At 38.5% G+C, this 24,510-nt stretch overlaps 1 protein-coding gene across 7 annotated transcripts in view; it reads left to right on the top strand.

Annotated features, from left to right (window-relative positions):
• The window catches only part of ttll7 (tubulin tyrosine ligase-like family, member 7), an 80,564-nt gene that overhangs the window by 5,596 nt on the left and 50,458 nt on the right, over window positions 1-24,510 (top strand). For 5 of the 7 annotated variants that reach the window (XM_042335395.1, XM_007887225.2, XM_042335392.1 and 2 more), the window contains exons 1-6: window positions 12,099-12,461; window positions 14,378-14,548; window positions 15,088-15,228; window positions 18,235-18,356; window positions 19,598-19,665; window positions 20,331-20,489. In XM_042335395.1, coding sequence (XP_042191329.1) covers window positions 14,524-14,548; window positions 15,088-15,228; window positions 18,235-18,356; window positions 19,598-19,665; window positions 20,331-20,489 — 515 coding nt within the window. In that variant the 5' untranslated portion in view covers window positions 12,099-12,461; window positions 14,378-14,523. Of the gene's footprint in view, window positions 1-12,098; window positions 12,462-13,620; window positions 13,673-14,377; window positions 14,549-15,087; window positions 15,229-18,234; window positions 18,357-19,597; window positions 19,666-20,330; window positions 20,490-24,510 lie in introns of those variants that run through there. The other 2 variants (XM_042335394.1, XM_042335393.1) reach the window with 2 other exon arrangements.

Below are 24,510 nucleotides of genomic sequence, written 5' to 3'. Positions count from 1 at the left end.
GCTTTAACAACACTACCAACAACTTGCATTTATATAGCGCTCTTCACACGGGGTAGGGTTCCGGAGCGGTTGACACCAAAGTGCATATACACAAAAGGAACATGTAAATGCCATATGTTAGTAAAATAGGTTGTCCATGCTTTATAGAAAATTGGATTGGGTACTGACAAGTTGATCTTGTTAAACTGTGTCATTAGATTGATCAATTCACATATAATGTTGTGGACCCCCAGATGTTCTCGCAATTCTAGTTAATTGATGAGATAGTATTCCATTACCCTTCGGTTGCTGTCAGTCTGCATTAGAATATGCTGCATTAAGAGTCAGATACAGGGCAGATGATTGAGTTATCTAGTCCATAGGCAACATATTCGGGCTTGAATAAGATTTGTCTCGCATCTGGCTTGTTAGTCTTAATGTACAACATTTACTCTAGCTACAAATAAAGCTTAATTTTCTTCTATTTAAGAATCTTGCACTCAATAAGGTGAGGGAAGTGGTGGTCTGCATTCATATGCTCCCAGTTAAAGTAGAGAGGCTTAACTCCAGAGTAAAACACTCTCTACTTTGCCCCTACAATGTATCCTCATCTCATTCGTAGAAAACAACCCAGTTCAGAACCAATGGGAATTCTTCTGCTTCTCATTTGAGCTATCCCGAAGGACACTGAGAATGATACAGGCTATTAGCTTCCTATCATAGTCAGTTTTCTGTGTGAATATTGATTAATGTTTCACAAATTCACTTCAAACAGGAGTCTTAACAGCTACCAAAGAGTTTCAATCCATCAGCCTCAGTTACATTCAAACTCAGGTCAGAGAAGTAATGGTATATTCTACCCCTGTTTCCATGTTGTCCTTAGTTATTCAATTTTAAAAGTCTTTGTTGCGTTAACAAAAGCTGCTAGCTAATAGAAATCCTAGGAATTGTTAAGTCTTGTTCGACCCACAACTGTCTTTTCTCCCCCACATTCAAGCCATGATCCACTCTGCCTTCCCTCACCTCTGTAACGTCGCCCAACTCCGCCACTACCTCACCCCTCAGGCCGCTGAAACTCTTGTTCATGCCTTCATCACCTTCAGGCTCGACTATGCAAACTTGTCGGCCTTCCCAACTCCTCCCTCCACAGGCTGCAGATAATCCAGAATTCTGAAGCCCGTGTTCTCTCCCGCACCAAACTCCGTGACCCCATCTCCTTCAGAGGATCCAGTTCAAGATCCCGGTCCTCACATACAAAGCCCTCCATGGCCTCTCCCCACCCTACCTCTGCGACCTCCTAACCCCCTACCAACCCGCCCGTTCCCTCCGCTCAGCCGGCTCTGGCCTGCTCCATGATCCCTGACCCACCCACCTCACCATTGGTGGGAGAGCCTTCAGGCACTCTGCCCCCAGCCTCTGGAATTCCATCCCCCAGTCACTCCGCCTCGCCCCCTCCTTAGCCTCCTTCAAGTCCCGCCTCAAGACCCTCCTCTTCGACCATGCCATCGGCCACCCGCCTTCCCCTCCCCTCCCTTCCCCCCCCACCCCCAGCTCGGGTCTGAAATGCTGTACTCTGTCCAGCGCCTTGGGACGTCCTACCGGTGTGAAAGGCGCTATACAAATGTAATCTTGTTGTTATGAGGGGATGCTTAGGGGCACACTGCTGAACAAGCTGACCTACGGTAGTCTGAACAGGACCTGCATAACATTAATTCTGTAGTACTTGAACTCTAGTTAACCCATGCAACCCATGGTGGACCTCTGGCCTGCAATTCTGTATGGGTCCTGATTTGTTGTTCCCATCTGTTTTTGTCCAGATAACTGTTCTTTGAAGTGTGCAGCATGATTTTCTGCTAAAAACAGCCCCTTGGCACAGTTTGAACCTGTGCAGTAAAGCAGAGACAATCATTTGAAGTGCATAGATCTCTTTAATGCAAGTAACTGTGATAAACAATTTTCTTTTCGGGTCAGTTGACAGAAACCATTTTCTAACATCATAGGAAAAACTAAACAGTGACTAAACATGACTACAGAGCGTAACGTGCTGAATGAACAAAACATTTATAAAATCAATTTTAAGTGCTTGGGACAATACAGTACAACAGTGTTTGAAGTGTGACATAGTTTGATTGACCACCACTAAATATTGGATTGAATGTGATTTTCTTTTGGCTGGGATAATCGTACAGAGTGCAAGATAACTGATATATTTTGTGGGTTATTGTCTTAAGCACAACTTGTACACTGGTTGGGTGCTGGGGTAGCAAGCGGATGCTAATATCAGTACACATTTAAGTTGATAACAAATAAAGGAGGATTGTCGGTCACGCATTGTCTCAAACATGATCATTGCCCAGCTAGATTCAAGCAGCCTGTGTGTATGGAACTCCAACAAATGGACTGTGCTATGACAACACATGTGGATTACATGTGCGAGGAAAAACTGCTTTTTTACTGATAAAAGCATGTACTTGATATGGAGGATCATAATGGTTATGTTTATACTCAACTGTGCTTTGCCTTTACCTTCGCTCTGAGTACCGCAACAATAATTATGCTTAAACTACTTAATTTACACAGGGAAGTCTTAGTAAAGCACTTCAGAAGCAATGATTGTTATCCTATTTCTAAGACTCCGTAAATTAAATCACTCTAAAACAGATTTGAATGGGAGTGGATTGGCAGTACAGTATTAGCAGCAATGTGCTTGCTTCATCATTGACTGTTAGTCCTAGGGCTGTCCAAATGGAAATGAAATATTCCAACTCCAAAGGAAGAAATAATGAAATCACACTGTTAAAAAATACTAAGGCTGTGAAGGACATTATTCACTACCTACCGGATGTTGTATTTGGGTTGTCATGAATGCAGCCTTGTTCTCCACTCATCCATGTCACTGTAACCAGAATGAATAGAAGTTCTTCTGTTTTCTGCATTCATGGTGTGTCAACACAAATGTGTCTTTTGTATTTTCACTTAAATCATCACACATTTTGACAGAAAATCTCTCAGCTGATCAAAAGATATGGTTCACGCAAGTGATGAAAATCACATCACTTACGTGGAACAAAGCTTTTAATAAGGCAGTGAGTTATTTATACACGTTTCCTTCACAAGTGGAATAAACATTTCGTTCAACTTCCTACAGGGTATTTTATTAGCACAATATGTATATGTTCTAGCTTCATGATTTATTGGAAATATCACATTTCCTTTGCAGCCAGGAAGTTTTGATCTCGTGGTCCTATTTTTCTTGCATGGAGCAGAGTGCAATAAAGTCATATTGTGGTTGCCATAGTAACAGGATGCTCGTGGACAGGAAGAGCCAGCAGTACTGTGCTTCATTATTATGTAGTGAGCTGTATAACGCTAGAGTGCTTTGTTTGTCCTGACACCATAGAAACTTCAGGGGCACTTTGATGCCGTTTGCTTTGCTTATGGGCAGTGCTCACAACCGCTTGACATTTTGGTAGCAAACAAGATGTAGTTCTGGTTGTTATTTTGTTGTCTTATGCCTATGGAAATTTGAGATAATAACTATTTATCACCTGGTGTTATTGGTCATAAACGTACGGCTGATTTTCGAACACTGGTTTGCAAATGTCATGGTGCATTATATCCCTGGTAGGATATCTTAAAATAGCTTCCAGTGACTTTTACAGTCTATAAAAAATACAAAAACAGTATTGTTTAGTTGAGAGCATACTGCAAATGTTGACGACCTCACGGCTGTCGTGAAATATGCACATTATCATTTATGGAGTTTATTATACCCTGGCATGACACTGAGTGTAAATTATTTGCAGGTTCGCAACACCATAATTACCTTTTTACCTTTGACTGCCAGAGACCAGTTGAGTTGTTATACTCTGTGGGGGTTTCAGCCTAGAGGCTATGAGCTCAGATGCTAGTTTGAAGCTTGAACCCACTATAATAAGCATGGAATTGAAAGTTTGTTTGTTGTCTTAGTAAACAACATGTTCCTGAAGCCAGTGATGAAGAAAACTGCTTCTCAAGAAGCCTGTGACTACCCATTACTTGAATTTTAGGATGAAAGCTTAGTTAAATTTGGATTATATTCCTTAAATTATAGGATGTTAAAGGGTAATCAAATTGAAGCTTTTAAAATAATAAAAGGAATTGACAAGGTAGACAAGGAGCAACATTTCCCTCTAATAGGGAAATCCAGAAGAACAAAATTGATCTTAATATTGGAGCAAAGCTATTTTAAGAAGGATATTTCTTCACCTTAATGGTTGGGAAACATGTGGATTGCACTTACTCAGAAGGCCAAAGGTGCAGAATCAGTTGAGATGTTTAATAATAATAATATTTAAGAGGGTAATATAAATAATACATTAATAGATAATATCAGATAGGTATAAAGGGCAAGAAAATATGATTCAAAGGATAGTGAAGTATTACAAACTAATACATTGGTGGAGCAGAATTGATGAGCAAAAAGGCTTATTCCTTTGTTCCGACCCCTTTTTTAAGAAGATATGATCCTTCCTCTTTGCTGCCATAGGTGTAGAAAGCTTAAAAAAAATCTATCTAATGTGAACGAGTATTTATTCCAGTTTTCTGACTGCATTGCAGAGTCATTGATATCTTGTATATTGAATGGTATCCAATTAGAGGCTGCTTCCTCATATTCTTATGGGCTTTAGATCGAAAACCTTTATGGATTGCTGTGCACTAACAGCACTGCAGTTCGAAGACAAGCTTACCACTGATTCTATAGTCATTCTCCTCTGTAGCAGAGCAGGCTGAGCAGCATCTCTTGGTAAATTACAAATTCCATGCCAAATTGCACCCAGGAGCTTCGCTGTGAATAGAAATTGGTTTAGGAGAATGATCATATCCTACAATACTATACGTGCATCAATCTGGAGAACAGCCTCAGGATTGGTGAAGGGAAGGCCTTACTCAGGTCAGCCATCTTTTAATCTGCCTATTATTACTGCACGGAGAGCAGCCTACCGTCTACGTTACTGTAGAAAATCTCGGCGGATTGAAAACTGTTCACTAAAGTTGGGGATTTTGATAAAATTTAATTTAAATTGTTGTCATTTTTGTTAAATCACTTCTCCATAAAATAAGAATGCACAGAATAGACTAAGACATATAAAACGCCCACCCCCCCTCTCGTTTTTAAATCCCATTCACTCCATCTCCTGGGGTTGGCACTGCCAAGATACTCCCTGACCCTCAAAGGTAACTAAGACATGAGGAAGAAATAGAGAATTGCAGGGACATAGAGTGTCAGGAATTAGGTTATGAGTTGGGTGAGGGGTTGCTTTGAGCTGCTGGGCATTTGAATCACAATAGGTAAGCGTGCCATTCACGTTTGCTCATTGTAATTTGCTGGATTTATTGTGGAAATGGAGGTCATATTTGGATTAACTTCAATGTCTTGTTGCCATTGTGGTGTGGCAGCATTACTACTTTATACTCCTGGTGGCTTTAGTACTTCAATTATAATCTTGAGAACTATCCATGCCATCAGACAGACCAGGGTCTATTTAATTTAGGTAATGCACTAGATCTAATAAAAACAGATCAACATCAGACAGAGGCTGTTGTATCAGGGTAGCAGAGAACTAATTTGCTCAACAATTTGTTGTAATGGGGTTGTAGAGGTGCAGGCTGTCAGAGCACATTATCAAGGCAAGCACAGCAGAACACAACATCTTACCATGTAAAATCACAGATAAAAAAATCCACGGATTTGTCTGAAAATAGTCTGAACACAGATGTCTCCTTTGCAGTTTGGAACTGCAGTAGCATGAGATTGCAGATCTTGCCAAAAATATTTTATCTGTCAATGCAATTAAGCTTTGTTTGAAGCTTGCAATGTGTGAGAGGAAGCAAACGACCAGCATCTCCTTGAATGACTTTTCAAAAGCCGTTATACACATTTGTTCAGGTTATTTTTTGCCTTTGTTATTACAGCTTTGTACATATTTTGAAACATTACTAATTTAAGATGCCTTGCTACTCACTGCAAGAGCTACAAATACCGCAATTATTGCATCTGACTGTTAAACTGACTTCAGGAAACTGAACACAAAATGAGACAAAGATTTAATTCAGTATGTTCGCTATGCAAACTATGCTCAGATAAGCTGTGTCACTTTACGAGGTACTAGTAAAGCTGTAGCCTTCAACTACAATGCCGGTGTTCTTCAGAATTCTTTCAAAAATCTCTTTGCATTGCGCATTCTCTGCCTACTAAAGGTTTTGAGGGTGAAGGAAGGCTGGGCAGTAATATGATTATGGTTACTTACAATATTATTGTCCACTTGTTTTTGAAAGTGAGTTTATGTGCCTAATATTTACATGACAGCATTTGCTTAAAGGAGGTAATGGACAAATTCAGCAAAGTACCATTCAGCAAAGTGCCATTAGCACAGATCAAGAGAGCTTCAAAAGGATGTATTGTATAAGGAAGGATAATATGGTCAGCCAAGCATTTTTTGTACTGTATAGTTAAGTGTCAATTTGACACTGGTATTTAATTTAATTGAATTGGTGCTAAGAATACAGTGTAAATGAGGTTTTAGGAACATCAGTTAGATTCCCTGCCCCATTCCCAAAACCAGATCAGGAGGTAGAAATTACATCGTTATAACAGCAGTATAAATCCTGTTTATAATGGAGTTCAGACATGTGACATAGACTGGGAATAGGATATGGGTATGCTTTACCGTATCCTTCCAGAATGTATTTTCGCTACAATATCAGAATGTTTCTTAAGTGGGTTCAGTAACTCATCACAACACGTGTTCTGGTGCTTCTGTTCTCAACCCCTCATTTCTGGGAATCCATTGCAGCTTTTTGTCACTCTGTGTAAAGAAAGTGATAAAACTGTTCTCAATTTGCCTTTCACAATCCTAAACTCGTGCTCTCTTTTCCTGCTGGTGTGACATATCTAAAAGGTTAGTGGGATAAGTTGGAGAACGTACAGTACTTTTTATAAGTGTCACAAATAGGACTAGGGTGTCCTAATTACTACTAAGAACTACCTAGTTTATGTTAATAAAGTCGTTATGCTGATTACAACGCAGAAAAATAGTACATTTAGTATCAAACCTCAAGTTGCAGTGGAAGCCATTGGAAATACCAGGAAAGCAGTGAAATTGATAGGATTATAACATTGCTCAACGCTTCTGTTGAAATCAAGCTTTTGTGACCTTGTTCAAAAATGCATGAATGAATAATTTATTTTGCATGTCCAAATTAGATGTAACCGTGACAAGTATTCTGCTGCTTTTCAGTCTTCTATCAACTTGTCAATTGAGACAGTGCTTAATTGCAAAGCTGAAAAAAAGACTTGCTACACTCAGGCTGTCACATAATGATGTTTCCAAACAAAATGGTTGGGTCACTGGGTGTGAATGCTATTGAACTGTTCCAGTTGCTGATCCTTTTGTCATCTGATGTACATATCCAAAATGAAAGGGAGTTTTCTCAATGAGTCTTGTCTTGGCCAGCAATCCCCCAGATAAAATTTGCTTTATCTGATCATTCGCTTCATAGATGCTTTTAGGACATTGATTGCATGAACTGTTTGAGTGACATTTTTCGTGTGTCATTGCACCAGCTTCAGTTTCTGAATCTGGAGTAAAATCTCTTTGCTTAGATTTTGGAGTTTTGGTAGGTGTCACTGCGGTACGTAGTTCTATTTGTTATGAAGTTTTTTTTTTAATTTAATTTTACTTCTGCCGCTACCTCTCAAATTTCTCCACATTGCTCATGCTTGGTACTGTTTCATGGGAAGTTCTCCAACCAGTTCTCTGCATGAGTGTTGGCAGTTTATCCTGGCATCTTCAGCATGCATTTTACAGAAGATGTCACTGGAAAACAACCAGTTAAAATTAGAAATTTACAAATTAGGCTAATTCTCTCACTCATCCCTGACCAAAGATGCGAAGGTCAATTGTAGCAGACCAACTGGTTTGTGTTATTCGCAGCTGGGATTGCTTTTCTCCCTATGGTTCATCGGAAACAGTACTGTAAAAGCAATAAACATGAGTTATTTTTCTATTGTGTACTGCTCTGTAATACAATGTGGTAGACATGTTTTATCTAATCACGGGCTGACTTGAGTTACAAACCTTGAGGCACTCATTCTTTCATTCAGATTTATCATGTAAGACCAGTACATAATACATCTATGTAAATGACATTGATTGGTTTAAATAAACACATTTCAAATTCATAATGACTATTAGGTGCAGCTGCTCCAGATCATTACACAATCAAAATGCAATGTCCTGGGTCAGGCTTTTACAAGGTTGCCCCATACAATTGTGACCCATGTTGATAAGCAGCTCATCGTGATCTAATGCTGAATATGGATTTCTTTGCAAGAAACAGTATATGGAATTTCTATGCATGTTGTAGTACATGTTGTGGTGTATTATTGGTGCATAAGTATTCATGCAGGATGGGTCAATCTTGTCTCACTAGCCCTATAAATTTACATTTCAACTTCAATAGAATGATCTAATTAGACTTTTGTAATTCTCACAGCTATGTTATTTTTTGTAATGACATCACAGTAATCTATGTAGATCTTTCATAGTTTATAATCAGTGTAACTATTCTATTAACGCCATAATCCTTGATAACCTGGCTCCTTATTGCATTGATAAGGACACAGCAGTGATGTACTCTTAGCTAATCCTTTCACATGATCTTCCCTTACTTCTACAATTTATTGGCTTTTAAAGCCCAAGTGACTGGGCACTCTCTTACCATTGCTTCTTCATTTCTCTTGCTACTCTCCCAATTCTTTCAACCTTGACAGTGCTAGCAACTTTTATCTGAGGGTAATACACGCTGTACTTCATTTCTCAAACACGGTGCATGTAAATAAATGCATCTGCAAACCCCTGTAGTAAAGGAGGAAGCCATTCCTTACAGTTAGCTGATCCTATCCCCCCTATGACCTCTCTGTTTCTTAACTCCTTATGTTGAAAATTCCTGAGCCACAACAAATTTAAACACCACCTTCATTCACTGAAAACTTGAGGTGAAAAATCTGTTAAATACATCTGTCATTTCCTGATCTAACAGTGAAAAATTGGGCCAAACAATCTCAAATGGATAACCATTTTCCATTGTGATTCATTAGGAAAAATGTTATTGTCTTCTGGTCCAAATAGCAGTGGGCAAACATCTTTTCAGGCAGGCATAAACAGGAGAAATAATACTTTGTGATCCTTTTATGACAATTTTACGTGAGAGCTTGCCTTCACTGCTTTCACTTCTTCATTTACAGTGAATAGAGTGAATTAACTAGTCCTTAATGGTGAAAGATTACATGCGAATTGTTAAAGCCCATCAAACAAATTCTCATGATGCAGATTATTCTGCAGTCACCATGTTGTTACAGTATCAACAGAACAGTGCTGTACATCAGATTAATTTAATATATTAAACTATATGAGCAGCCTGTAGATAAATGTTGAAACATATCAAAAACTTGTTGGGCCACAAATAACAATTTAGTTTTATAGCGTCCACGACAAATAGATAATGATGATCCGATTGGAATCAGTCACAGCTCTGCAGCCAATGTCTGGGTTCAAATATAAATATTTCATGTTTAATTTGCTATTTGAAGCATATAGACTAAAATAATCAGGAGAGTTAGCACAGCTGCCTTCTTAAGAGGCTGCTTGGAGGCTTGAGACCGCAAGTGATCAGTCACTGGAGACATGTGTTCTGAAATTACTTTCTTCTACAAGCAGTTAAATGAAGTATCCTCCCTCTGTTCAGTACTGCTCATAGGAGGTTAACAGAGGTGCTCTTGGCTGTGTGTTGTCACGGTAACATGTTTTATTGGCTTCCTATTGGCATCGGAGATTAGAATTTAGAGAAGGAAGTCGTCTGTGACGATATCACCCTTATTGCATAATCTCTGCTATGAATGAGTGCCGACATGAAGTTGATACTTTTCGCTGTGTCGGTACCAAAAATAATCAGTTCCTCAGCTGACCATTTTCTATATATCATGACAGACTGCAGTCTTTAAACCGGCTGCTCAGTTGCCTGACGTCTGTTTCAGCCACAAATGTTCCTAAATTGCTTCCTTTATAATTAAATCCAATAGTTTTCCTATTACAGATGTGTGAAGCTAACACACCAATAATTTTGATAGTGCTTCTCTTCTTTCTCAAACATTGATGCGATGTAACATATTCTTCATTTTTTTGCCACTATAATTGCATTTAAACTTCGGTCCTCATGTCCTTATATTCTTGGGTACAGTAAGTCTGATTTTGTTACTTTATTAACACTGAAACTCTGCAATGTGTAAAGTGCGTTCTTCAGCACAGTACAGGACAAAGCACTGGCAGAACCCGCTTTTATCTTTTTAGAGTGAAAAAATGTTGATGGAAGTGCATTCTTGTTCTCTAATGACCTTAAGTTTGGAGTGTTGCTTGCTCCTTCCTGTAGTTAATGGTAGTTGCTTCATGAGCAACGCATACATTTCCATTCTCTTTTCTTTACTTTCTTCCACTGTGGTAAGTCATTTGTTTTGAACCTAATGTAAGCGGAACATTTGCATAGAATCCAAAAAGTGTTACCTTTTTAGTTCCATTTCCTTGAATGCAGAAAATCATTGTGACAAAGCAGGACATGTTTATTTGACCTGTGACAGCTCTTTTGTCTTGTGAAGTTCCTGTATGAGGTTTTCCTCTTACAAATGAGGGTTGAAAGCAATTGCAACCAGTTCAGTAAGATATACGGTATACGGTATCTGAATCTGTGGTCACTCTGCTAAAACTGGGAGTTTTAGCAGAGTCTTCTCACTTGATTCTTATTGGCATTTGTCAGACAGTGAGAATTGCTTGTTTTGACATCTATGATCACATTGTCTCTCCTTGATGCTTTAGTGGGTAAGTACATCACAGCGTGGCTCTGGCTACAAACCAGGAAGCCTCCAGGTTCGGTCACTGATCTGCACTAAAAAAGCCTCAAAACCCTCCTCTTCGACCATACCATTGGTCACCCCCCCTTCGCCTCCCCTCCCTTCTCCCCCCCTGACCCCAGCTCAAGTCTGAAATGCTGTACACTGTCCAGCACCTTGGGACGTCCTCCCGACATGAAAGTCGCTATACAAATGTAACCTTGTTGTTGTTGCACTAAGTTATGTGTCTCTCGGTGATGACTATTGCAGGGGTGTTGGAATTGGCCTAATGCCCTAGACTAGGGAGAAAATAGATCACAGTTTATTGTACTGAGTAGAGTGGCCTCTACTGGAAAGTTCATGTACTTGGGAGTGCAACTAGGATTGAGTTGAATTCTGCTATCCCTCCCCCCTCAGGCCACCAAATATGCTGCTAACATTAAGGGCCAGGCGCATATATGAAAAATAGACAAACAGCTCAGGTACTCCTAGCCGGTTGCCTGCAATCTGCAGTTTATACCAAAGTATGAGTCAGGACCAGCTGGAAAGTATGAGAAGGAAGTATTGAGGATAAATGTAGCTTAATCATACTGCAATATTTACATTCCAAGAGCAGATGAGAGAAATAAATAGAAATAATTAATGAACTGTATCATAACCTACAGGAAACAGTCCAATACAGAGTGAAATTTAGCAACTTACATTCTTACACTTGTGAATCATCTGCCCTTCAGTTCATGGATTTGTGTGCCATAGCATCATAATTATAATAGTTTTACCATATCCAATCGCTCCTGACTCGGGTTTTCTATTTATAGAGCAAAGATTATTGGCCTAATCCTACTGAATATTTTCATGACCCTATGATCCCCTTTCCCTTTAATACTTAGAAAAACACTTTAGATTGAATTCCCCCCTCCCACCCTTCTGGGTATTTGATGAATAAATAAATTAAATACTCGTTGATGAAGTTCTGATTCATACAGTGCAGAAGATCTCAGTTCAATCTTTGGTTTGTGCTATTCCAGCTGATCTCAGATGGGATATTAAAGATGCTAGAGTTACACTGTGTTCCATATAGCGGAAAAAAACATGACACCACTGGAAGTGCATGTTTGCAGACGGAGTAAAGACAGATTTGGGCTTGGCTGTGAGGCTCCTACAAGTATAGTCTGTTGACATTGCTGCTCAGCCTCACAGTTCAAAGGGATTTGACTGCTGCTCAAACTGCTATCCAGTTTGAGTCATCAACATCAGCATCAAAAAAAATCAGGGGAAAACATAATAGTATGATTTAGAATTGCACAGCTAAATAGCAGGTAGCCTACCATATCCTGTGAAGTAAACATAGACTATTTATGGTAGCACTGGATTCATAGGCTTTAGCAACCTAGTATCATGGACTATTTATGGCAGCACACAATCCACTGCTTTCTGCATGACAGAACATTTAATAACTATTTACAACTGAATTGAAGTTCAGCTCCCGAGCACACTCTGCTATTATCATTGTGAGTCTGTGGAACTACGTTGGTGAATTACTGCACCCTGCCCTGTGGTAAGTTTAAACAAGTAGTTAAAATGTGCAATGGGTTTGAAAATCAATACATTGATTGATTTGGTATGAACTGGATGAAATTTAAGATTTACGTAAGAATAAATCCACTTGTGGTATAAGGACTGCATCACTTCCTCCTCCTGTTGTTGTTTTGTGGTATCGCATAGAACAGATTTGATTTCCTTTTATCTATTCACAGTTATTTCAGAAGAAACAAAGAACGTTTAGATTACTAATTTAACTAGATTAGATTATGAGATTAATTATTGCAGAATATAACTCTTGAAAATAGCCTATGGTCTTGTTAAAATATATTTTACACATTGTTGTTTTAAAGAGCATAAGCACATTTTATATCTCCATGGTCATGTCTGGATGATATTTACATGGGTAGTATTCGGATTACTGACATTGCAATACGGTTATTCAGTTTCTACTTGAGGTACTATCTGAATTTATTTTTCCTTGGCTAGAATCCTACTAATTTCTACATGTTAAATTGGTTGGAACTGTCTTAATTATCAGCTCATTCAATTTGCCATGACATTGGTGAATGTTTTTAATGGTGAAACAGTTGATCTGTAGCTTGGATTGAACATGTTACGCCTTATCTTGTAAAATGTTTTGTCTCAGTTAGGTTTATCTCTCATTTGCATATGTACACATGAGAGTGCCACTGCTGTTATAGTACATAAAGCCAGGTAGTGGAATCAAGAATTAGGAACTGCCTACTCAATCTAGATCTGGGGGCAAACTGGCTCTTCCAGATTAACATTGCTTCAATGAAAATTTCACTCAAGACAAGGTATAATATGGCTTCCTCCCATAAATTATAGGAGTGGTTGGCATCACTGTGGAAGCAGCTGGTGCTTACAAACCAATGAAATGGTGGAGTAGCTGTGATGCGCTGAATAGTTGACTCTTGTTCTTATGTTCCAAGTTGCATGTATGTAACCTAAGCCTAGATAGGAAATTGGAAAGTCTTATAGATCCCTGTACAGAACTTATGCTCCACGTATTTGCATGTGCTAGCCCACACGTTCCTACTGTGTACAATAATGGGTGTAGGGTAATCCCTGAACATTGGCCTCCCCTTGTTGTGGAAATGCACCTGAAGACAAGGACTATCCTCTTCCTGGGGATGTCAATGATTCACTATCTGGATTGACTTCTACCTTAGAAACTACTTCATCATTTCCCTTCAAACCCAGGTAAGTTAATTTCTCTTTCCCCATTTGTGATGTGGATTTGAGTCTGAAGGGGTTAGGATTTAAAATAACATCATTTTATTTCAAACAATGAAGGGAAGTAGGTCATGGAATATGGAAGTCACTGTCGGTTCAACTTATTCCAAGTAATTTCTTTCCCCTGTCTATGTCTTATCTATTCCCTAGCAGCCAACCTGATTAATAAATACTGATGAATTATCTGAAGCTTGTGCCTGTTATATAAAGCACATTTTCTTGTTCACGTTCCTCAAGCAGATCTTGTGGTGGAAATGGTTGATCTCTGAATTGCCGCACTTTAGCTTAGAATTAAAATATTGTCATAAGAGGATTTATCCAGTATTAATTGAACAGGGGTTGTTCTCTTGTGATACTGAGAAACACATGAGAGCTGTCTGATGAAGAGCTTATTTCTTGTGAATACTAAGCTTTACCAGAAGGAACTAATTTTTGTGTTGAGGCTTTCTTTCGAAGTATGACTACATTCTTTGGAAATGTAGATTGGATATTCATTCCATCTGCAACCATTGCTTAGCAGTGTGTAGTACGCAAAGGGTCTTGGTTAATACAGTATTGTGGTTTGCATTGTGGAACGTGACCTGCATTTTACTGGTTGTGAGGAGGTTAAAATAACGTACCTGGCCTAAAGTGACAATGCTGACAAGCACCTTTCTTTTCTCTTCCCAACAGAAATTGAAAGATATTCTGTATTCAATCTGGTGCAATGGAGTGACTGGCAATAAACGTAAATTGTTTTGTGGATGCCTACCTGCCTGCCTAGAAGCCTGACGCCAGAGAGTGAATTCAGCCTCTACCATTAGACCATCCAATATATCATGCCTTCCTTTCCTTCTGACAGAGGTAAGGGCTAAATAAAATCATTGAGTTAAAATATTCAGTTATAGAAATATTCATGACGACATTGCTGTCAGTGTGAGAGAGTACCTAGGGATGATGCTCTCCTACAACTTTCCCTTTTTATCTCCCATGAGACATTGATCTCAGCTGGGCCAACCTGGGAGTGAGGAAAGAGTGTGGGAAAGTAAGATCTTTTCCTGAAGGGATAAGTTGTATGTTAATTAGTGAAAGTTGATCTAAGTCTCCTAATATCTGGTGGTACAGAAACAGAGGCATAGTATTGGATGTAGCTCTGTTGTCGGTGTCCTGTCTGCTTTCTTGATCAGATTCTGTTGGGATTTTACTGAGGATTGCTCTCCCACCTACTCATTTTAAGATCTAGTGACAATGCTCCAGTCATATATTTCTGGTAGTTATGCAATTCCACTTCCTTTCTGGCCAGTGTGCTTTTCGTTTTGTATCATCTGAGCACAAATTTACTCATTTCAGTGCTTCCAAGCATCAAATGCTTTAATTCTCTCTCGCTCTCACTCTCCTTTTAGATGATCAGGGAACATCTAGTCCATCACTGAATACCGAATTGCCATTTCAAGGTACCAGACATGAAAAAAGAAATGCCACAATGAAGAAAAAGAACAAAGGAATGATAACAGCAAGTTTTATATGCACAAAATATGAAATCGGTAAGAGATAAATTTTGATTTTGTAACGTGTACAAATTTAGTGATTGCTAACCTTTTCAAACTTGTTAGTTTGCATGAATTTCAGGATTTGCTGTAAATGACTTTAGATTTAAAGTTGCACAAAGAAGTATGCATTTCTGCCAATAAATTGACAAATCAATTAAAAGAGTAAACAGAACAGAGATACCAGAACAAATCTCTGCAGGTTATGATGGGATTTTAACTGCAATGGTTTGAGCGCTCTCAAAGTCAATTGTCACTACCCCATAAAACATCCATATAAGATATGACGAGGAGTGCCAAGGGAGACTGATTGCGTGTGAGAACTACAGGATTAGTGATTAAGTTCTACAGTCGAGAAAGATCTTCGTTGAGGAGCGTGGGGGCTTTTTGAGACTTATAAAATATCAAATGGTTTAAACAAGGTAAATCTGCAATATTACTCCCAAATTAGTCCAGGGTCAAAAACAATAGTGAATGCTAGTTTAAAAATAAATATAACCAAGAATTTGTGTTAACTCAAAGAGTGATAAATGTTTGGAACAATCTGCCAGAAACTTAATAGAAACAAAAACATTAGGTAGGTCCCTTACGTATGGTACTACAATTAAAAGCTTTGGTGAGTCTTCTTTTTCTTGAGTTTTCTTATGTAGTTATGAATACTTCCGAAATCTCCTCATCTTCACCAAAACAAATGTGAAGACCAGCCTCTCAAACTTCAGACACTTCAGTTCCTGGAAACTGGTCTGTCCACAAGTTCCTTCAGGAGTTTGCTCAACACAACCTGCCCCTCACAGATCTCTGGAAACGTTCATCAAGTGGTCTCAAACCAGCACAAAGAGGCACTGTCATCATGGAGAAAAGTAGATGTCACTGAAAATATTCTTAGGGCCTCGCCTCAATGAATACCTCAAAGGAACACTCAGAGCAAATTAATTCACAAGTTATAATAATAATCCTTGCATTTGATATAGTGCCTTATCACGTCTTTGAGATGTCTCAAAGCGCTTCACAGAATATAGTGTGATGTGAATTGATGACTGTATATTTTGTGGGCGAAAACACCAGCCAATTGCGCACAGCAGTGTCCCACAAACAGTCGTGGATTGAAGTGACCAATTTATTATTATTAATATTGCTAGGAATGACCAACCTTGTCACAAGTGTCAAATACTGCAAACATTTTTGAGGTGATGTAGGCCTATACCTCATAGAACTCCTGTGGTTTACTAAACCTCACCCTTTTTCAATGTGTGGAAAAGTCACACGTTGAGATAAGCTAACTGCACAAACAAAATGGAAGAGAAATGGTTAAAGTTGGGAACTAAGGTGCAGGGTGAAAACAGATAGGAACAGATCATTGAGAACAAAGTCCTTGTGAACATACTGTACCTGTATGTTTTAGTGAATGTTTTAAGTTTGGTTAACTTTTGCCCTACCATTCTGTTTTAACGTGAATGATTAACTCACGTATACTTGAAAAATGTTCTATTTACGTCTCTGTGAACTCTGAAAATGGAGCGTGGTTAGAAAGTCATTGAAGTCAGTGCTAGAGTGTTAATGAGCTCCGTCACTTGCTGATCAGATCTTTCCAGTTACCATTGACAACTGCTACCTATTGGAATTCAAACCCTTTAATAGATGTGTAGTAAATCAATTAGACCGATCGATATCAACAACTTATCCTGAATATGAAAAGAATGTGACAGCTGGATACAGAAGTAATTTTCTGTTTGCATGCAGTGCTGACAATGTGCTTCACAGATAAGACATTTTCATTTCTGTATACAACATTTTTATGAAAGACATTCATTTCTCTCTTATTCTCTTTACTAGATGTATTTTTTTTCTATTGAATTTGTTTAATTCCTGGTTCTGATTTTAAAACATTTAAAAATCCACAACACAAGTGTGTCTCATCTCTTGTATCTTTTATGGAAATTGTTTGAAACTTTTTAATAGATCCTTTGGTTCCTTCACATCCTTGGGGAAATATCGTATTTTAATGACCCACATACTACAAATGTTTGTTCCCAATACCATTTGGAAAGATAGCAATGTTTGGAATATTAGAAAAGATAATTAATTCTAAACTACAAAAAAGTACATATTCTGCAAAACTTGCTTGGTTCCAGTTACACGAATAGAATAAAGTCCATTTACTTAAGAATTAGTTGCCAACTCCATTGGTTTTAAGTATTTGTAAATGTTCCCTGTAAATATTTCAGTAAACTGAAAGGGAATCTGATCAACTCTCATTCTACCTTAGACTGAACAGATGTCTCTTCCTGAAAAAGATGACAGCTAGTTAATGAAGGAGGCAGATGGGCAACACCATATTTAGCAATTAGCAAGAAACCTGTGTTTTTTTGGCTAAGTGAACATCAATGTAGAAGTTTTATACCCTATGGTGGCTAGCCCCCTGGAACCCTGCTGACAGTTCCAAGACTGGGAACATCAAGACATTAACACATTTGTGCTCAGCAAACCCCTTTCCCTACTGCTGGGAGTCAAGACAGCTGCTTCAATTTCTATATTTATTATAATTGCATTGGATCGATAGCAGGCAAAAAAAATCTGTCTTGAGATACAGAGTTAATGCTGAATTGGTAGCTCTTTTCAAAGAGCCGGCACAGACATGATGGGCCGAATGACTTCCTTGTGTTGTATAATTCTATGATTCTATTATTGAAGACCCCAATGTGATCCACTTTAAATGGCCACCACTGGTTTAAACCATTGCATATGGAGTATGTTCATGGTAAGATGGGCTCCGTTCTAAAATGACACAATTTAAAACAACGAGCAATTCATCAAATGGATAAGTAGTTCCTATCACCACTTTCTGCCAAAGGAGATGTTCTGAGACATCTATAGCTATCAGTAATCTGGGTACTTCAAGCATTCTGGGATTCTAGCCTGCATTAGGGGCGCTATATAAATAGTTGTTATGATATGAAAGTAAGTGGTAAGCCCTAATGACTGGTGTTTCGTCGAATCTTGCAGTGCGTTTGGCAGTAGACGAGTCAGGATTCACCAGAATTCGAGATGAAGACGACACAGCCAACCTCATTTGGAGTGATTCCGCAGTGCAACAAGAGAAGATAGCTGAGCTTAGGAACTACCAGGTGAGACTGAACGTCAATGAACATCTCTTCCAAACATTCTGCTAGATTTCATTTTCATTGTCAACTCCAAGTAATCCTTTTCTCACCAGCGCTGGTGCCTTTGCCTTTGTACAATCCTGGTTAGATAGGACAGTAAACGAGGTGTTGCATGCTGGCTGGCTGCATCCTGCAACCAAATGGCACTTTGCTGTCAAGCCCCTCGCTTTTGAGTTTTTTGAGTAGCCAGAAAATAAAAGTCACCCGAGGTCTGCGACACATTAGCAACTGGAACCAAGAGAATGGTGGGGAAGCATTTCTGCCCTATTGATGGTGACATGCTTTGAGAAATACAGAAAGTATCAATTATAGGTATAGTATTTCTTTATTCCTATATTTGTACCACGGGTGGGATAGTTATAACAGGATACATCTACTATTTCTGCACTGGATAAAGTATAACGTGCATCCCATGTACAGGAAATTCTTTACAGTGTCACATTTGCTGAGGTCACTTTCACACATTAAAAAGTAACTTTACAATTTCAGACTGGTTTGTAGGTCATGTACATGTGCTATAAATAGGCCTGATTTATACAGTGTAAAATAGCACATGATTCAGGACACAAAGAGAATGAATTGAGGCTCATCGGAGCACTTCTGGCCGTGATGGTCAAAGATGATTTATTGTTCCCTAGTTAGCAAATTCACTGGCTACAACAACAACAAAATTACTTTAGTATAGCGCCTTTCACGTCGGGAGGACGTCCCAACTAGTAGAGAATAAGTCACAAACAATGGTGACCAGTTGAATTCCAATTCCAACTCTATTCTTTTATGAAAAAATGTTTCCTTCCTGATGATCAAAGTGAATAAATGCACTACTTGATTAGCTCTACAGATGGGAACATTGAACCCCAGTACAGCAACCCCAGTCCAGCCAGTTCAGTGAGGTTCAGGTGGCAGTGGAACAATAACAACAAATTACATTTGTATAGCGCCTTTCACATCAGGAGGACGTCTCACCATTTCTCAGTAGAGGGAGAAAGAGTCAAAATGCCTTCAAAGAGGTTGGGAGAGAAGAATTGAATAAAAATATGAATTCAACTGTATAACTAGTTTTATTTACTCATTGAATATATATTTATGTATCTACTATCTACTATGTTATTGAATAAAACTGCACATATAACTATCTACCATAGTAATCCCATTACCTCTGTCAACTATTATATGGAATAGGGTTCTTTTGTCTGTTTTTATAGAGGATCAACCATTTTCCAGGAATGGGGGAGATCTGTCGCAAGGATTGTCTGGCAAGAAACATGGCCAAGTAAGTGATCTGTGTTGCAAGAGTAGTTTTGATACTGATGAAAATCATTAGAATATCTGGGATTTACTGGTCTACCATAGTATTATTGAGCCGTTTTGTCTGCTATTGGAAATGGTAAACCAATACCTCACACTGAATTTCTCAACATTTAGTTGGCAGTGAAATGTCTAAGACTCCAATGCTTTGGGTTGATAGCCTTAACTGACATTTTATTCAGATGTGCTGTGTGTCTCAATAATGTCCAGCAGTTAAAAAAAAATCCATAGGTTAGCCTGGAAGCTCAAGCGGTATAAATGATTGATTGGCTTCCAATCAGAAGTTAATGAGTTCAAGTCCTAGAGCTGTGTGTTCCTGTAACTCACTTGCTTCAGTTGGATGAGTTTTGTTGATTCTTGAGTTGGCTGTGGAAACAAGACATTCCATCTCAGGGGAGGTTGGAGGAGAAAATGTGCCACAGATCAGCTTACCCTACTGCTGGCAGAATAAAGAGTGGTGGGATTTTAGCTGTGGAGAAATAGCAAGCTGAGATGGTTCCATTCTGTTATTCTCAGCTGAATGTGACAGGACTGGGGAAAATAAATGACAAACATAATATATTATATTTAAACAATGCACATTTCAGAAACTGAAGTCATCGTAAAACTATTACCTTTATTGTTTTTCAGAATGATCAAATCCCAGGCTCAGGAATACAGCTTCACACCTAGAACGTGGATCTTCCCTGCAGAATACTCCCAGTTCCAGAATTGTATAAAGGAACTAAAAAAGAAACGAAGACAGAAGACATTTATAGTAAAACCATCTAACGGAGCAATGGGTCATGGGTATGTCAAATCTTTAATCTGAAGCTTGTGGGCACGGGATAGCAGGAAGACCCTACCATTTTCATTTTGTCCGAACAAGTCAAATAATTGGAAAGTGGAGTGTGATTTTGAACATGTCAGTTTTATTGGTGGTGGAGAATCCTTCTGACAAACCTGATGGGACACTGTTTGTTTGCACAGTTCACATTGGATCTACATTGGCATACCCAGCCATCTGCAGTTTGCAGTCTCATCATTGCGATGAATTGCAATTTCTTGGGTATGTGTGTAAGATGCCATCACAATTTCAGTTGCATCCTTCAACTGTCTTTTTAAGGGACGTTGCAGACTTACTACAGTTTGGTATTTTGTAGTAATACCGGCACAGACCTGAGCTTACTTCATCAGATGACATTCAAAATAACCTTCCATTTGATAGCATTGGGCATGAGCTGGCATTAGTTAGAATAAACTATTTAAACAGTGGCACAGATATAGTTTTATGTAAAAGCCAAAACAATCATGTTTAAGATTTTCTAATCTTAAATTCTCCCCTCAATATGCTGCTTTTATATTTGTTATATTATGTCATTTCTAATGTTGATTTCTCAGGCACCGAAGCATACAAAAATGAAGAGGAAAGCTTGTCAGTGTGTCGCTAAAATACATGAGACATTCATTTTTTTAGAGAGAGAGAAACATTTTTAAGGAAGGACTAAATTGTGGGCTACATTTTACAATAATTCCTGTGAATCTCTTTGAGACATCTTCCTGATTTGAAGGCCCTATATTAAATGCAAGGATTATTGTTATTATTAATCACTTTAATGCCAACTGACGGACAAGTAAAGGCTACAAACATCTGTGTACTACTCAATTTATGTCAAATATTATTTTATGTAAAAGCAATAATCAGTTTATCTAATTATTAGACTGTAACTCTCGTGAGTTGTACCCATTTATTGGGAATGTTAGACTGTAGCTTGTTTTACTCAGTTAGCCAGAACCACAAAACTATTCTCCTTTATAAGGTCATTGATTGCTTTAAATCTACAGCAAAATCTGATGAAATCTGTGACAAGATATTACAGTAGAAATAAATATTACCTGAAGGTATCATTAAAGGTTATGTGCAGGTAATGTGCAGGTTCAGTCTGGCTATTGTGAAACAAAACTGATCACAATAATACTTGCTGCATTTTTTTATTAGGGATGGAGATTCTAGCTATTTTCAACCATTAATCATACAATTCCAGTCTTAGAAATTGAATAGGACTGTGAATAAAGGAAATAAATTAATTGTTCAGAGTGTTTGGTGTCTGTGCCGCTCTTGTCTAGTATAACATTAAAGAGATTTAATCTAGCTACTTGTAAGGACTTGTCAATCACTAAAAAGTTACTTCATGATCATGTTAGAAATCAATTACTGTAAAAGGAAACAATTTCATTTCATGGCTGTGCTGCATGAACATTTCTCCTGCGCTTTTGCCACAGCCATCACATTTATTTATTAATATGTAGCTCTATTTCATCCCTGTTATGTCCCCTGTGATCTTCCTTTGCATTGCCCCGAGGCCCTGGGCAGCTGCCTTGTGTCCCAGTGACGAGAACTGTACGCAGTATTCCAGGTTCAGCCTGACCAAAGCATTATATAGCTTGAGTATGACGTCTGGGGATCTGAACTCAACTGAACTCAACCGATCTGGCAATGCAGTCCAGCATTCTGGTTGTCTTGTTTATTGCTGCTTCACACTGCACTAAAAGGCAGCGTTTAACCCCATAATCAGCTCTCCGATAAATACAGCTCCTAAATTTTTTCACCAGTTCTGCTGATCTTCATTAGGAAGAATATTCCTTTAGAAGCTGGTCGTACTGATAAATTCCATCACTTCCAAATGGGAAGGTGACCAGTTATCTAGTCATCCTGCTTTTATATATTGGCGTTAGATGTATGAGCAGAAATGCTGTACGATGCCACATATAGCACAAGCGCATCATTATTATTGACTTCAACCTCCTGAAGTGCAGTTGAGTTAAAATAGAAGTGGAGACCGACCGGTATTCTAGACTTGCTGTGCTTGTGTTATGTCAACAGAGTTAGGTATCATATTGAAGTGATTATAATGTCCTTGTGTAGGAATGTAAGAAATCTACCAGGCTGGAGGGGACCATTGTAGTCCATCTGGTCATCCCAAGCTTAAAAATCCACTGCATCTCCTATCTTCCCAGTTATAAATTTGTAACTGCCATAGGTTACAGTTCTAGTCTTCTAGAAAAATACAGGAGAAATGAGACAGAGATGTAAACGTTATGGAGCTTCACATGATGGCAGTGTTCACTTTGTCCTCTTGCCTTTCTCATCCCTCTTCTCAACGTTTGTCTTGATTTTGTCACACTGTCCAATCCTTTCTCATGATTCTCACCCTTTCCTCCTTGCAGCGAGCTGAATGTGCCTGTCCCATCTGTTCCCTCTGAGCGACAGTAGTGGGCAGCTGAGGGTTTATTAAATTCAACGCAAGAGTTACTTCAGGCGTTTTATTTCCTTTGTCATTAAATCTTCCAGAAATATTTGTAATTAATTTAATAATTTCTGACATTAATACAAATCGCTACTGACATTGACTATCAAGAGGCCAACATTGACTTCACAAAATAGTCTAACGAGAACATTTAATCTGAGGGAGCACTTCGGCCAAACAGAGGCTGCTTGGTAACACTAATGTACCTTCCCTATTCCACTTATCATAAGTCTTCTCATCACTCATTGTAAGTGAATAATACAAATTAAACTCCATTCTGCATGAAAAAACACCTGAATGAACAATTATTGCGATATATATCACAAAAACAAAAATTCATAGCTATAGTAATAACATTTTCAACACACTCCAGTCATTTTCAAAATCTGTGTTTTTATTAGTCACTTGACTATCTTTGCTTTAATTCCAATTTATTTATTGGGATCTTTGCCAAAAATGTGAGGAAGGACAAGAGGACAACGTCCTTGAAAGTTGCTGGTGCACACTGCGCAGTAACCTGTCCCTTCAAGTAATTCTACGGATATTAATGTCCTGCTGAATCACCATCTGGAGAATCATAGGCATCAAGCAGCTGTAATATCTTTAAAGCGAGGTGCATTAGTGACAAAGTCCTGTTGCTAATGCCGAGACTCTGGCCTGACAGGGTTGTAGACCAGCTATCAGGGTCTGATAAAAGGTTGCTTCTTACTGGTAATGATAACACGCATACCAGGAAAAGGCTAATATGAAACATTTTCTGGAGTTACGCTTGAATTGGCTTTGTATAGATACATCTGTGCATGATGAATCAATGGTGTTTAAATATTTACATTCATTTATGGGAAATGTATCACATGATGCAAGTCTTACTCATTATGTTCCATTTGACACTGCATGACTTATTTATCAAGGATTGCGGTTTCAATAGGACATAATGATTCTCACAGAGAGCTGTCGTCTTGTGGTAAAGAGCTGTGCCATTGCAGTTGCAGCAGTCTGCATAGAAAACCACCTGGATGTACTGACAGTTTACTGAGAGTTGGTCCAAATGTTTGAAACATCTCTCATTTACTTGGTGTTTACGTGAGAACAAATAACCAGAAACCACTAGCTGTATTGGGTGACAGATTACCTTTGTGGCAGACAAGGGTTTGACGGCTCTATGCAGATTCTAAGTGAAGAGTTCTTTAAGAATATAAGTATTATAAAAATTGCCTATATTTCTGAATCCAACGTTTAAACAGCTGATGTACTTTGTTGTTAAGATTTGAATGAGTTTCAGTGACATGGACAATGACGTGTAAATAGCTCCGATATGTTCAACTCTGAATATCTGCAACAAATCTCTAGTTCTCAAAGTCTTTGGTTAATTCTTCAGAGATTGTGCGGCAGACTGTTCTATTTTAAATGTAGGGTTATTTTGCTCCCTACTCCATGTTTCCCTGCTGCAGTCAAGGATGATTAATTTGAAGAGAACTCATTCAAATCTTTGGCCAACTTGCTTCCTTAAACTGGAAATCACG

The sequence above is a fragment of the Callorhinchus milii genome, unplaced genomic scaffold, assembly GCF_018977255.1.
Source record: "Callorhinchus milii isolate IMCB2004 unplaced genomic scaffold, IMCB_Cmil_1.0 Scaffold5, whole genome shotgun sequence".
In the NCBI taxonomy this organism is placed as follows: Eukaryota; Metazoa; Chordata; class Chondrichthyes; order Chimaeriformes; family Callorhinchidae; genus Callorhinchus; species Callorhinchus milii.
This window is presented reverse-complemented; position numbering and strand designations above follow the sequence as displayed.